The 16,170-nt window shown below is 44.4% G+C and overlaps 1 protein-coding gene across 2 annotated transcripts in view; it reads right to left on the bottom strand.

The window, feature by feature from the left end:
- The window catches only part of LOC144684897 (uncharacterized), a 107,660-nt gene that overhangs the window by 30,832 nt on the left and 60,658 nt on the right, over positions 1 to 16,170 (bottom strand). For both annotated transcript variants that reach the window (XM_078549297.1, XM_078549298.1), the window contains one exon: positions 10,955 to 11,377. In XM_078549297.1, coding sequence (XP_078405423.1) covers positions 10,955 to 11,377 — 423 coding nt within the window. The remainder of the gene's footprint in view (positions 1 to 10,954; positions 11,378 to 16,170) is intronic.

Genomic DNA, 16,170 nt, shown 5'->3' with positions numbered 1-16,170 from the left:
GCATAAATATTTACCTCTTTTATTGTGAGGATCATCTCAACAACGGCACTACCAGTATCATCGTCACAAAAGTCACTTTCTTTAGGTTTTGGTTGTCCTTAACCACAATGCAGAAAAAATATATCAGCAGGCACACAAACTGACAGGCTTTGGGAGTCAGTAGGTGAGTTACTCGCCACAGGCTTCCTGGCCTCTGACCTGCTCTTCTGTCCACAGTATTTACATGGCTAGCCCAGTACAATTTCTGGTCAATGGTAGCCCCCAGGATGTTGATAGAGGGGTATTCAGTGATGGTAATGCCATTGAATGTTAAGGGGCAATGGTTAGATTCTCTCTTGTTGGAGATGGTCATTGCCTGGCACTTGTATGGCACAAATGTTACTTGCTACTTGTCAGCCCAAGCCTGGATATTGTCCAGGTCTTGCTGCATTTGGACATGGACTGCTTCAGTATCTGAGGAGTCGTGAATAGTGCTGAACATTGTGCAATCATCAGCGAACATCCCCACTTCTGACCTTATGATGGAAGGAACGTCATTGATGAAGCAAGATGGTTGGGAAACCTTTTCCATGGCCATAGCACTACCCTGAGGAACCCCTGCAGTGATGTCCTGGAGCTAAGATGATTGGCCTCCAACAACCACAACCATCATCCTTTCTGTGAAGTATGACTCAAAACCAGTGGAGATCTTTCCCCCTAATTTCCATTGACTCCAGTTTTGTATTATGATCCCAGCTGAGTTTACATTTGGACAAGCCTGATCCCAGGGTGGAACCCAGCTTAATAGATTCTAACTTTTATTTGTTTCTTTAGATACATGGAGAGCTACTGAACACAGTCACAGGAGACAGTTGATGAACTTTTAACAAAAGAATAAAACACTTATTCAACAAGGAAAGATGAACTATATTACAATACCCCTTCACCCACAGCTATACCTTTACAGCTATATACAGATTTGTAAGCATAACACGTTACAAAAGCTATCTTATACTTTAATGTCCATAGTAAATACACAGTCCATGGAAACCTATGACAACCTGTGAACAGACACACCCCACTCTGAAACCAAGTGACCGATGCCACCTGAACCAGATGCTTTGAATCTCTCCTCAACTCCCCCCAGACGCTTGTCACACCATGAGCCAAGCAGTCTCACTGCACTCTCTCTTTCACATGAGGGTTTCCAATCAACACTCTCCAAGACCTCACCTCGAAATCTTCTCCCTAACTGATGCTTTCTCTCAGATGCCTTCCGCAAGGGTTCACCTCCATGGTTTCAAACTCTCCTCCTGATGTTCCTCTTCTCTGGGTTATCACATGCCTTCAAACTGTCTTCCACACACTGTCTTTCACCAACCCAGCCATCAACAGTACCACTGCTTCACATGCTCAGAGCAAAGAGTTACAGGCCTTCAGTTGTCTCTTTGGATCTCTTGCCTCTTGCAAGCTATTCTCTTTTAATCTGCTTTCTGCAGTTTTTGTCATTTTGAATCTGAAGCTTGGAGCCTTCCTCTCTGCCTCTCACTCTTAAACTTCACTTAACAGGACCTTTTCCAGGTTCTTGTCCTTCCATTAGACTAGAAGTTCTGCTTGGGGCTTTCCCCTGTTTCATGCTCCTGGATTTTGATGTCTTTTCTTTAGCTTGGGACTGGCTATCTGTCCCTTTTAGGTGGCTTCTCCTTGGCAGCTGTCTTCAAAACCAGCTCAACTCCAACAGCTTCCAAAACAAACTGCTGTTTTTCTTCTTCTATGTGTGTCTGTGGGAGGGATCTGCCTCTCAGGACCCCTGTTGCTAGGCAACAGCACTTTTGTTTTATACTTCTGGTTTTTTAAACTTACCTTACAATCGTAAAACTCATTAGAAATGCTTTTAAAGTGAAGCTAAAACTCAATTTGACCTTTCTTAACACACCGAGACAGAAATACAAATCAAACAAACTTGAAAGCTAAAATTCATTCCTAACACCCAAAAAATACAAATATAACTTACTTAAACTAACTCCAATTCCTAACACTTGCTAGGGCTCCTTGATGCCACACTTGGTCAAATGCTGCCTTGCTGACAAGGGCAGTCACTCTCACCTCCCCTCGGGAGTTCAGCTCTTTTGCCATGTTTGCCCAAGGCTATAATGAGGTCAGGAGCTGAGTGATTCTGACAGAACGCAAACTGAGCATCAGTGAGCAGGTTATTACTAAGCAAGTCCACTTGATAGCACTGTTGATGAACCCTTCCATCACTTTGCGATGATTAACAGCAACTGATGGCGTGGTAATTGACCGGATTGGATTTGTTCTGCTTTGTGTACAGGACATACCTAGGCAATTTTCAAAGTTGCTGTGTAAATGCCAGTATTGTAACTGTACTGGAACAGCTCGGCTAGGGGCGCGGCAAGCTCTGGAGCACAAGCCTTCAGCACTATTGCTGGAATATTGTCAGCTTTTGCAGTATCCAATGCATTCAGCCATTTCTTGATATCACGTGGAGTGAATCGAATTGGCTGAAGACTGGCATCTGTGATGCTGGGCACCTCCAGAGGAGGCTGAGATGGATCATCCACTTGGCACTCCTGGCAGAAGATTGTTGCAAATGCTTCAACCTTATCTTGTGCACAGATGTGTTGGGCTCCTCCATCGTTGAGGATGGGGATACTTGTGGAGCACCTCCTCCAGTGAGTTGTTTAGTTGTCCACCGGCATTCACGACTGGATGTGGTAGGACTGCAGAGCTTAGATTTGATCTGTTGGTTGTGGGATTGCTTAGCTCTATCTATTACATGCTGCTTATGTTGTTTGGCATGCAAGTAGTCCTGTGTCGTAGCATCACTGTCATGGACTGAGGGAGAGTGCTGCATAGTTGAAGGTGCAAACTTCTAAAACTTGCATTAAACTGAGGACCTACCTGACTGCACAGGTGGAAGGAAAAGATCCTTTTACACTATTACAAGGATGAACGGGGTGCTCTCTGGTTAAAGTGAAAATGCTTCTCTCTCAACCAACGCCACCAAAAAAGCCCAGAATAAACTAGCGTTCTTTTTACTCATTATTGGTCGGACAATGCAGTGCACAACACAATGGCTGGAATCCTCTGCTCCAGGGCTAAATCAGGTAGCGGGAGCAGGAAGCCAGAGTGATTTCCGATGGAGAGCGGGGCAGGTGAACAGGTGCAATTGTGCACTGTTCAATTCATGAAAAATGCGGACGCAAGGTCCACGTTGAGTCTTGTGGGGGGTGGGCAGGGAGTTGCCCATCCCACCATCATGTCCAACGCCATATTTAAAAGGCAATGATATAACACGGGTCAATGATTTCATCTGCTCTGTAGGCTGAAGAAGTGGCAGGAAGGACAGAGACTGAGACTGTGCCTGTGCCGAACGCGAGTCAGCCTCTCCCAACTATCCAAGTGAGGAAACATCCATTATTCAGAAAATTTTGGAAAATCAGTGTGATTGATGTGTGCAATGTTTGAGCCAATCCAGACTGTCACTCATTCTCTCTTTTCTCCATTCCAGCTCCCAGCAGGAAGAGGGGGAGGCCACCGTCCTCCACAGTAGAAAGCCCCAGCCCCCAGGCCACCTCCGAGGTGGAAGAAGAGGATTTCACACCTTTAGCGCCATCAGAGCATTCACCTGCATCCTCCACCAGCGCAGAGACAGGCTTATGGCTCATAGCTGTAGTGTAGGCTGGGGTCACACTCTGGTGGTCACCTCAGGTGTCCACAGCAGGCAGAGGCAGTGACGGCCAAGGTCTCTGGCACTTGAAGGACTGCTGGAGACCAGGCCCCTGCAAAGTCTGAGTCAGATGACGAAGCTCTGAAAATCGGTCCTAGGACACATGCTGGAGATTCAAAGAAATGCAGGGGAACATCAGGCAGGTGTCAGAGACCCTCAAGGGAATAGCAAGAGAGGTTGAGAAGTCCGATCGTGTGCACTCTCATGTTGTGGCTCCGGTAAGCGAGCACATGGAAGTCTCCATGGGAAGGGTAGCGGGCACATTAAAAACCTCGGTCCAGTAGAATGCACAGTTTCTGCTGGATATGCACGCAGACTCGCACGCTATCGCTCTAGCTATGGGTGCATTTCAGCAGTGGCTAGGTGAGGGCGGGGATTGGCAGGGGCAGGGCCCTTGACCTTTCTCCAGATGCCCTTTCTCTCAAGAAGTCAGTGAGGAGCTGTCAGGCACAAATCAGAGGAGCAGCATCAGTCGGACACCCAGGGCCATCACCCAAGAGAGTCTAAGGGTGTCCGGCCGTTCCAAATCCCCTCAGCCTGAGACCCCATCAACTCCAGTTGGTCAGGCAGAGGAGGGCGACCTGCCCCATAGCAGGTGACCCTTAACAGACTAGGGCTCTCCAGAGGACACCGACTAAAGTCATCCCAGACAACAGGGCATAGCTGTCAGCAGGCTGCCTGCACTTCTGCTGCGGTTGTCAGGGATTCACCCAGACGTAGTGGTAGCGTAAGAAAAATTAAAAAGTTCTGAAGGCACATGAGTGGCATGGGTGTACAATCATTGTATATAATTTGAGCACTTGTAAATATATGCTAACTTGCACTGTAGAAGTTTCCTGAATTCCTTCTTGCTGTTAGTTGCTTTATTGTTCACGTGCACTCCACCCCTTTCAGGTGCAGGGCATCCTGGGAGATCTACGATGAGTGTTCCTCCTCTTAATATATGCCTGCGCTTGGAGACATCGTTCTTTGACCAGGGGATGAGAGCCATGTGCAAGAAGCCTCTCTCTCATATTATTCCACTAGCCCCCACTGCCCTCGAGACTCTATTGAGAGATCTTTGTCTTGTCATAATGGAAAAACTAACCATAAGCCCTTGTCAGGCATGACCATTCATGCAGGAGGATAGAGGTTTGCAGCTGTGAGTTGGCTGCCATTCACCAGCATGCCCTTTGTAGGCATCCCCTTCTTTCTCTCCCTTCATCACTACCTCTGGCTGCAGCCAATGGTAAATGACTGAGAGTGAATGGCAGCTCTGCAGCTTTCTGCGATCTCGATGTTATGAGAGCCCTCTGGGCCAGACATGCTATTGTGTGGGCCTCAGTAGATAGTGAGGATTTCAAATGACCATATCTCTCATAGTTTTATCATGATTTTTAGGGTGTTCTTTTCATTGTCTAATTGTGCTGACCTTGACCTCCATCCACCTGAGGAGAGTCACTTCCCACCTGAATGTTTTGCAATTGGACATCGAGGGCATTGTCTTGCTAGTGAGCTGCCTTTCTGTAGTGATGGTTCAGGTTACATTACGTACCGGCACGACCACCTTTTACCCTCCCCCTGTCATCCACCAACTTCCCCCCATCACCATCAACCCCCACAATGTGATTTTTACTCTCCCCTCTGTAACCCTTCAACCTCCCCATTACCTATCATCATCAATCTTCAACTGCCTTCCCTCCCTGCAGAGCCTACACCTGTTATCGCACCTATGCCCACTTGCCCACTCCCCTTTTTGGTGCCACCTTTCTTGCCCCCTTCAATGACCCTCCTGATGAGCATGAGAGCAGCCAAACACACACCCTGACCCTTGCACCCATCCTATTTTGCCATCAGTACCCTCAGTTCTACCCCTAGAATACTGCCATCGACACTACTGACCACACCCTATAACACACTCTTCCCCACTCCCTGCTCACCCACTTTGTAGCCTTCCATTGCCCCTCCTGCAGACTGACAACACCTTCATGTCTTCCAATCCCGCTTCCCGCCCTCAACAGCCCCTTCCCGTGCCTTCCACACCTCCTTCCCATGCGTACCATCTGTGATGGTGGCTCCCGTCACCCCAGAGAAGACTGGTCCTCACAATGGGGAAGGCAGCATCGCGTGCCTGCTAAGTCCTGGAAGTCTCCCTCACTGGGCACATACCACATCTGTTCAGTTGTGAACAGTATAAATTCCCGCTAACAGGGTGGTGGATTTGATGGGGGTGCAAGATTCTGTTCATTTGGTCTGGTAATTTGCATTCTTGAGATGTAAAATGGGTTCCTGACGTTCACCAGCGGGAAAGTCGACCCACCATTTACCTGCCATGAAAGGTCGGGTGAACAAGATTCCAACCTGATTTCCCGATGTCAGAAAAATTATCTTTGGACTCTCGCCACATCTCCTGCCCCCACGATTCTCCCCGGTGGTGGTAGGGGACAATTCCACCCAATGACTTTCTCCAGTACACCTAAAATTTTGACACTTTCCAACATTGTGTTCTAATCCAACTTTCCAACGATTTTATAACCCAGATTTAAAGTTTCAAAAGTTGCTATCCCATTGAAATCCATCCCGAGACTATCTGTATGCTTATTGTAATAGACTTTTTGCTCCAGCAGATTTAGTGAACTGAAAGTTCATTTGAAAATCAAAGCTATGGGAATCATAGACTTCATTGTGTAGATACACACAAAGTGCTCTGCTTTAATGTTTACTGGGTTGAGTAAATCAGGATGGTCAGGCAGTTCTTAGGTATAAGATAAGAAATCCAGAAGTAAGTTGGTACTCAGTAGCCTATAATGTAACGCTGAATGGGGTGGGTCACGCCCATTCAGTACAAACCTATTGATTATAAATATGAACTGATGGGGCAGAATTTTACCCTTGGCGTGCGGGATCAGCGGGGGCGGTTGGGAATCTGAATGCCACCTGAGATTGACAGCACTCTGCCAATTAAGAGATCCTATTTGGATACTATCAAGATCTAAGAGTTCATTCAAGGACAGCATCTCAAAAGTTATAACCTCTGGATTATTTCCCAAGCCACATACAAATCGGCATTGGGATAAATCAATTAGGGAGGTGAACACATCGTTGAATGGGTGGTGTGGGAAAGAGGGTTTCTTGAAGGACATCTGGAGTCACTTCAGAGCATGAGCCAGTTTCCTGGATCATATGTTCCAGGAGGTGGACAACTCATAGGCAGTAAGAGTTCAGGATAGTAGATGGGTGACCATCGAGAAGAATAGGATGGGAGAGGAAGTGCAGGGCTCTTCAGGGTATGTGCCACTCTGAAACTGTTACTCATCATTGGAGACTGCTGGGTGCCAATACCCTGAAAGAGTGCAGTCCAGACCATGGCACCAACGGGCAAAGGATTGCATGGGGTAAACAGCAAAATTTAGCAATGCAGTACAGGAGATTACATAGTTAGGCAGACAGATAGCATTTCTGTTACCCTCATCTTGAGTTCCACATAGTGTGGGGTATTGGAACTAGATCTCAACAAGACTGGGACCAATGTCCTCGGGGGAAGGCTCTCTATCTTGTTTAGGGAGGGCTCAAACGTAATTGTGGGGGATGATGTGAGAGAGTAGCAGTGGGGAGCGTTGTGCACCAGAATTTCGTAGTAGAAAAGTGGAATAAAGGAGTGACAGTGTTGGATAGTACTGGAAAGGGAAATAGTAACATATTAGATAGGAGCAAGCTAAGAAGGACTATGGGGAAAACAAAGATAGCTTGACAATGCATGTATGTAAAGACACAAAGTATGGTGAAGAAGCTTTGTGAGCCACAAGCAAAATATCCGTGTGAGAACTTGTTGTCATGACAATAATGGAAACGTGACTTAAAAAAAATGAAAACTGGGGACTCAATGTTCACAGATCCAAAGTGGTCAGAAGAGATAGGGAAGGAATAAAGGAGGTTGGGTGGCAGTACTGATCAGAGAGGAGATTGTAATGTTGGAAAGAAAGATTGTCCTTGAGAGGGTAAGCACAGAATCCACTTGATTGGAGCTGAGAAGCAAAAAGTGTACGGCCTCCAAATAGTGAGTGAGATGGAGGGGCAATTCTGGAGGAAAATCTTAGAGCTGTGTGAGAACTGTAGCATTGTTATATTGGGGTACTTTTGTTAAATAAATATTGACTGGGGTATTGTTAGAGTAAAGGGTAAGGAGGGGGGGACTTTTTGAAACATGTTCAAGAGAACTTCCTTGATTGGTATGTTTTTCGTCTAATTAGAAATGAGGCATTGCTGGATCTGATGTTGGGGAATGAGGTTGGCCAATTAGATCAGACATCTGTGGAGCAGCAATTGCGTAAGTATGATCATTATATCATAAGTAATGGGAAAGAGCAAGGAACAATCTAACATAGAACTTCTGATTTGGAAGAGGGCTAACTTCAATGGGATGAGAGAGGATTTTGCCAGGGTAAAATGGAACCAAAGTTTGACAAAAAAAAATGCAACTGCAACAGAACAATGGGTGATCTTTAAGGAAGAGGTATCAGCTAGATATACTCCAACAAAAAGGAAAGGCAGGAGAACCAAAACCAGGGCTTCTTGGATGGAAAGACCAATAGCGAATATGATGAAACAAAAAAATAGGGTGTATGATGCATATCAGCTGAATTCCTCAAGTGAGAACCAAGCTAAATATAATAAGCTGAGAAGAGAAATGAAGAGGAAAATATGATTCACAAAGAGAGAACATGAGAATAGAATGGTAACTAACATGTACAATGACCCCAAAATTTTCTTCTTTAAAGTAACATTGAAAGCTGCAGAGGTCAGGAGATAACAATCAGGGTAGATTACTCAAACTAAAATAGAAATTAGTAACAAAGAGGTTTAAGAGTTGCAGCAATGTTCCCCAGGATGAAGCCAGTAAGACTGCCAGGGGATGAAGTCAATCCACATAAATTGTGACGCCTTGTTAAGAAATCATTATCTTTTGCCACAGTTGTGAACAATAACCTCAGGGTGGAGAACAGTAGAAATATAAGGAACAGTGTTTTACTTACTCACTGAACTGATAGTTAGCTTGACTGCATGTATCATTTGGCACCGGAGATCCCCAAACAACGTCAACAGACCTCTTGCTGGTCCGTCAAATTTCCCTTCCTGCCTGCAACGATTCCTACAGTTGACGGGACTGGAAAACCCTGCCCAATGGTCGTGATAAGCTCTATTTTATCAAGATAATATGTGGATGAATTATATTTGGACTTTATTGTCTGATCAATGAGGACTTATGGGAAAAGATAATCCGGTCACATGGCAGAGACAAGGTTTCTGATAAGGTTTTAATAAGCCATATTCTGGTCAGATAGGCAGATACATCTATGCCAATGAGGAGAAAAAACCTTGCCTAAGAACACCTGCTCTTAAGCCACATGTAGGTAGAGATTGAAGCTGACCTTGAACTCTACCTCAGGATCCATACCAGACCTCCACTGTTACTTGGTTTGAGTATAAGAAGAGAAATTTGCTACTGGAAACGTAAAACAACAGTAAATCCATCCGTAGAAACTACCAGAGCTTTTCTTCAGTGGATAAAAAGGATCACAGACCTGGAGCATTTCAAGTCTTCACCCCAGGGAAAGAAAGTGTAACAAAGAACTCTTGAAATCCTAAGAAAAAAAATCACATGCTACTTTTGTAATCGCAATCTTTTCCTGAGGGTGTGTATAACTGTGTGAGTGTGAGCGGGAGTGTAGTTCTGTATATTCGGGTGTTGAACAATAAACATTGATCTTGTTTTTAAAACTTAGAAAAACCTGTCTCTTGTCTGTTCTCAGGAGTTAAAACTGTTCTTTAAACACATTGTTTTTGGTCAGTGGATAGGTGTAGGATAAAGGGAGTCCTGCTTATCATCTCTCCCCTGTCCATTATATGTGTCTTTACAATTACGAATATTTTATTTAAACGTGACACTAATGCCAATTGCTATAAGGCCATCAGTTACCCAGTTAGTTCAACTTCCTCAACTCTTGAATTGCACAATTTTAATGATTCAGAACTAAAAATCTGTTTTTTGTGAATATTCAAATGAAAACTGAAATAATTATTATCACTGGTTAGTTTCCACCTGTTCAGTTATGTTCAATCTGTCTTATTTGCACGAAAGGAGCAGAACATCATCTTAAAATGTGTTCTCTTTAAAGTAACATTGAAAGCAGCAGAGGTCAGGAGATAACAGTAGGGGTAGATTATTCAAACTAAAATGGAAATTTGTAACAAAGAGGTTTAAGAGTTGCAGCAATGTTCCACATGATGAAGCCAGTAAGACTGACAGGGGATGAAGTCAATCCACATAAATTGCGGTGCCTTGTTAAGACATGCCACAATTGTGAACAATAACCTCAGGGTGGAGAACAGTAGAAATATAAGGAACAGTGTTTTACTTTCTCACTGAACTGATAGTTAGCTTGACTGCATGTATCATGGATGTTTTGTGTCAAATTACAAGACTGTCAACAACAATCAGGAATAATTTCTACAGACAGAGAAGCAAGGCAACAGGGAATGACACAAATGGAGAGATGTCAGAATTTCACAAAGTCTGACCTGCAAACACTTTGTGGAACATCATGAGTATGATGAAACCTCCATTCATGGATGAATGCTATGAGGAATCAACTACAGTTTCGTTCATGATTCATGTTTAGTTATGACATATATGTAAGCACACAATCAGATTGCTCATCCTAGTCTGGGTCTGGGTTTGTTAAGGATTCTAGGGGTGATTGCAGGATTCAGGATTTAATTTGTTCCTTTCTGTCTCAGGTTTGTGGCATCTAAGTTGCTAAGCATGCCATTGATAAATATCTGTTTATTACTGGCCAGTTGAAAGGCGGCACAGCAAATGTAAAATACAAACACAGAACATTAGTAGAAGCCCCCAAGGATTACATGTAGAAAATAACACCTATCAACTCTATTCTTGTGTTTTTCATAGATGTTAATTCCTACAAGTAGTCATTAACTTTCTTAAGTTGGTACTGACTTCCATAATAATTATAGTGATTCCTATAGTACCGACATAGAAGAACAAATCACTTCTGACCAAATTATTACACTATTGTTTGATCAATCATATCTATGCAGGAATTGCTAAATGGAAGGGAAATAGTATTTCAAACTCTCTCTATGTTGGTGTCATGATTTCCAGCTGAAGTTTTTCATAATCATATGTCCCATAAGTTTGTGTGATGTACAAAATGTAGAAATTACCTGCTGTGACCTTCAGTTCTGTGCTTTTAGTACAAGTTTCCTCACTGGTGTCCTGTTTAACTTCAATAATTAACTCAGCACCATCATCCTTGGATACATCAGGACACAGTGTAACGGAGCAGGGAATGCGGAAACCATCAGATGTACGTTGTAATTCTGGCACCTCAGCACTGAAGGAATCATCTTTCTTGCTTAAATCTGAACGATCGTTGAGCGGGACAGTTACTTTACTTGGTCCTGAGAATTTCTCCGCTGGCATTTCCCAGTGAAATAACTTCCTTGCTTTCTGCTCCCCTTTCCTCTTCATGGATGTAACAACATTCACCATTCCTGGACTGAACACGATAACTTCCCAACTCAAATTGGTTTTCTCACCAGCTATAATTTCATCCGGTTTCTGAATATCACTAATTGAAGGTGGAGCTAGAAAAAAAAAGGCATTAATATGATATCAACTCATATATTCTCTCCTACGCATTCTGGTTTAGATACAAATTACAAACTGAACTGATAGCAACATTAATTGAACAATTAGATGATGATTAATTGGTTCTCATTTGCTGCTGTCTCACTTTTCTAATGAGCATGTGAGTTGTGTTCAAACTGACTTAGTTCCAAAATAGTTTACTAATGGGCTGATGAACCACTGTTCGAGCATCTTTGTATGGGTGACTTAACGTTACTCAGTTGGTGGCGGCTTCATAATTAATGCTGATTTGAGCCTGCAGGATTTGTGAACTACAGATCAACCCTATGGGAATGATAGGCTTTACTGTGTCGATACACACAAAGTGCTGCTTTATTGTTTACATATGGACATATGGCCAGACACTGTTTAGTGTGAGATGATAAGAAATCCTGAGGCAATTTGGTACTCAGTAGCCTATGATGTGATGGTGAGTGGAGTGTATTCATCATTGTGACTACTTTGTTTAAGCCTGTCACCAAGAGCTATCCACAGAGTCTTCAGTTATCCAGTTGGTTCAATTGGTAGAATTTTTGCTTTTCGGTCTCAGACTGTCGAACTAGATTCACTTCATGACTTGAGCATGGAATCCAGGTGAAACTTCAGTGTTCTCCTCTTCGTTTATTCATTCATGTGGTGCGGGCATCGCTGGCTAGGCCAGAAATTAGTGCCCATCCCTAATTGCCCTGAAGAAGGTGGGGGTGAGCTGCATTCATGAAGAGCTACACTCTATCTGATGTAGATATCACACCCACAGTGCTGTTAGGGAGGGAGTTCCAGGATTTTTGACCCAGCGACAGTGAAGGAACGGTGATGTATTTCCAAGTCTGGATGGTGTGTGACTTGGAGGGGAATTTCCAGGTGGTGGTGTTCCCATCTGTCTGCTGCTCTTGTCCTTCTAGATTGTAGTGGTCGTGGGTTTTGATGGTACTGCCTAAGGAACCCTGGTGAATTTCTGCAATGCATCTTGTAGATGGTACACACTGCTGCCACTGTGCGTCAGTGATGGAGGGACTGAATGTTTGGGATGGGGTACCAATCAAATGGGCTGCTTGGTGCTGGATGTTGTTGGAGCTGCACTCATCCAGGCAAGTGGAGAGTATCCCATCACAGTCCTGACTTGTGCCATGCTTTGGGAGTCAGCAGGTGAGTTATCTGCCGCAGGATTCCTGGCCTCTGACCTGCTCTTGTAGCCACAGTGCTAATATGGCTAGTCCAGTTCAATTTCTGCTCAAGGGTAATCGCCAGGATGTTGAAAGTGAGGGATTCAGCGATTGTAATGCCATTGAATGTTAAGGGGTAATGGTTAGATTCTCTCTTGTTGGAGATGTTCATTGCCTGTCACTTGTATGTGGTATGCCTGACACGAATGTTACTTGCCACTTGTCAGCCAAAACCTGGATATTGTCCAAGCCTTGCTACATTTGGACATGGACTGCGTCAGTATCCGAGGAGTTGCAAATAGTGCTGAACGTTCTGCAATCATCAGCGAACATTCCCACTTCTGACCTTATGATGAACAGAAGTTCATTGATGAAACAGCTAAAGATGGTTGGGAAACCTTTTCCATGGCCATAGCACTACCCTGAGGAACCCCTGCAGTGATGTCCTGGAGCTGAGATGATTGGCCTCTAACAACCAAAACCATATTCCTTTGTGTGAGGTATGACACGAAACCAGTGGAGAGCTTTCCCCCTAATTTCCATTGACTCCAGTTTTGTGTTATGGTCCCAGCTGAGTTTACCCCTGGACAAGCCAGATCCCAGGGTGGAACCGAGATTGATAGATCCTAACTTTTATTTGTTTGTTTAGATATGTGGAGAGTAGCTACTGAACACAGTCACAGGAGTCAGCTGATGAACTTTTAACAAAAGAATAAAACGCTTATTCAACAAGAAAAGATGAACTATATTACAAACCTCCTTCACCCACAGCTACATACAGATTTGTGAGGATAACACAAGTTACAAAAGGTATCTTATACTTTAATGTCCATAGTAAATACACAGTCCATGTAAATCTATGGCGACCTGTGGCCAGACACACCCCACTCTGAAACCAAGTGACCGACGTCATCCAAAACAGATGCGATGGATCTCTCATCAACTCCCCCAGGTGCTTGTCACAATGTGAGACAACTGGTCTCACTGCATCTTTCACACGAGGGTTTCCAATCTCCACTTTCCAAGTGCTCACCTCGGAATCTTTTCGCAAAACGACGCTTTCTCTCAGACGCCTTCCGCAAGGGTTCACCTCCAGGGTTTCAAACTCTCCTGATGTTCCTCTTCCCTGGGTTAGCACATGCCGTCAAACTGTCTTCCATACTCTGAATCTCACCACCCCAGCCATCAACAGTGTCACTGCTTCACATGGCCACAGCAAAGATTTACAGACCTTCAGTTGTCTTTTTGGACCTCTTGCCTCTTACAAGCTGTTCTCGCTTTTAATGTGCTTTCTGCAGCTTTTGTCACTTTGAATCTGAAGCTTGGGACCTTTCTCTCTGCCTCTCACTCTTAACTTCACTGAAGAGGACCTTTTCCAGGTTCTTGTCCTTCCTTTTGACTAAAACATCTGATTAGGACTTTCACAGAATCACACAGTGCAGAAGAGGCCCTTCGGCCCATCGAGTCTGCACCGATACGTGAGAAGCACCTGACCTACCTACCTAATCCCATTTACCAGCACTTGGCCCATAGCCTTGAATGTTATGACGGGCCAAGTGCTCTTCCAGGTACTTTTTAAAGGATGTGAGGCAACCCGCCTCCACCACCCTCCCAGGCAGTGCATTCCAGACCGTCACCACCCTCCGGGTAAAAAAGTTTTTCCTCACATCCCCCATAAACCTCCTGCCCCTCACCTTGAACTTATGTCCCCTCGTGACTGACTCTTCAACTAAGAGGAACAGCTGCTCCCTATCCACCCTGTCCACGCCCCTCATAATCTTGTACACCTCGATCAGGTCGCCCCTCAGTCTTCCCTGCTCCGACGAAAACAACCCAACTCTATACAAGCTCTCTTCATAACTTAAATGTTTCATCGCAGGAAACATCCTGATGAGTCTCCTCTGCACCCCCTCCAGTGCAATCACATCCTTCCTATAATGTGGCGAACAGAACTGCACACAGTACTCCAGCTGTGGCCTCACCAAGGTTCTATACAACTCCAACATTACATCCCTACTTTTGCAATCTATGTCTCGATTGATAAAGGCAAGTGTCCCATATGCCTTTCTCACACCACACCACTAACATGCCCCTCCACCTGCAGAGATCTACGGACACACACGCCAAGGTCCGTTTGTTCCTCAGAACTTCCTGTGTCATGCCGTTCATTGAATACTTCCTTGTCAAATTGCTCCTTCTAAAGTCTATCACCTAACTCTTTTCAGGGTTAATGTCCCCTGTTTCACTCCCCTGGATTTTGGTGTCTTTTCTTTAGCTTGGGACTTGCTATCTCTCCTTTTTGCTCCAGTCTCTCTCTGGGAGCTACTTTCAACCAATCTTAGCTTGGGACTGGCTACCTGTCCCTTTTAGGTGGCTTCTCTTTGGCGGCTGCATTCAAAACCAGCTCAACTCCAACAGCTTCCAAAACAAACTGCTTTTTTCCTTCTTCTGTGTGTGTCTGTGGGAGGGGTCTGCCTCTCTGGACCCTTGTTGATTGGCAATGGAATTTTTTTTCTACTTCTGTTTTTTAAAATTTTTAATTTAGCTTACAATCGTAAAATTCTCCTCAGAAATGCAAGCACATTTTGAAGTGGAGCTAAAACTCAATTTGAATTTTCTTAACACACCCATATGGAAATGCAAATCAAATAAACTTTAAAGCTAAAACTCATTCCTAATACCCAAAAAATACAAATATAACTTACTTAAACTAACTCTAATTCCTAACTCTTGCTAGGGCTCCATGATGCCATACTTGGTCAAATGCGGCCTTGCTGTCAAGGGCAGTCACTCTCACCTCACCTCTGGAGTTCAGCTCTTTTGTCCATGTTTGAACCAAGGTTGTAATGAGGTCAGGAGCGGAGTGGTCCTGACAAAACCCAAACTGAGCATCAAGTCCACTTGATAGCACTGTTGATGAACCTTTCCATCACTTTGTGATGATTAAGAACAGACTGATGGTCTGGTAATTGACCGGATTGGTTTTGTTCTGCTTTGTGTACAGCACGTACCTAGGCAATTTTCCACATTACTGTAACTGTACTGGAACAGCTTGGCTAGGGGCGCAGCAAGTTCTGGAGCACAAGTCTTCAGTACTATTGCTGGAATATTGTCAGCTTTTGCGGTATCCAGTGCCTTCAGCCATTTCTTGATCTCACATGGAGTGAATCGACTTGGCTGAAGCGTGGCATCTGTGATGCTGGGGGTCTCCGGAGGAGGCCAAGATGGATCATCTACTTGGCACTCCTGGCTGAAGATTGTAGTAAACATTTCAACCTTATCTTCTGCACTGATGTGCTGGGCTCCTCCATCAGTGAGGATGGGGATATTTGTGGAGCTGTTGTTTAATTGTCCACCACCATTCACGACTGGATGTGGCAGCACTGCAGAGCTCCGATCTGATCTGTTGACTACGGGATTGCTTAGCTCTGTCTATTGCATGCTGCTTATGTTGTTTGGCATGGCAGTAGTCCTGTGTTGTAGCTTCACCAGGTTAAAACTTCATTTTTAGGTAAGCCTGGTGTTGCTCCTGGCATGCCCTCCTGCACTCTTCATTGAACCAGGGTTGATTCCCTGGTTTGGTGCTA

This window comes from Cetorhinus maximus, chromosome 9 (assembly GCF_964194155.1).
Source record: "Cetorhinus maximus chromosome 9, sCetMax3.hap1.1, whole genome shotgun sequence".
NCBI lineage: Eukaryota > Metazoa > Chordata > Chondrichthyes > Lamniformes > Cetorhinidae > Cetorhinus > Cetorhinus maximus.
This window is presented reverse-complemented; position numbering and strand designations above follow the sequence as displayed.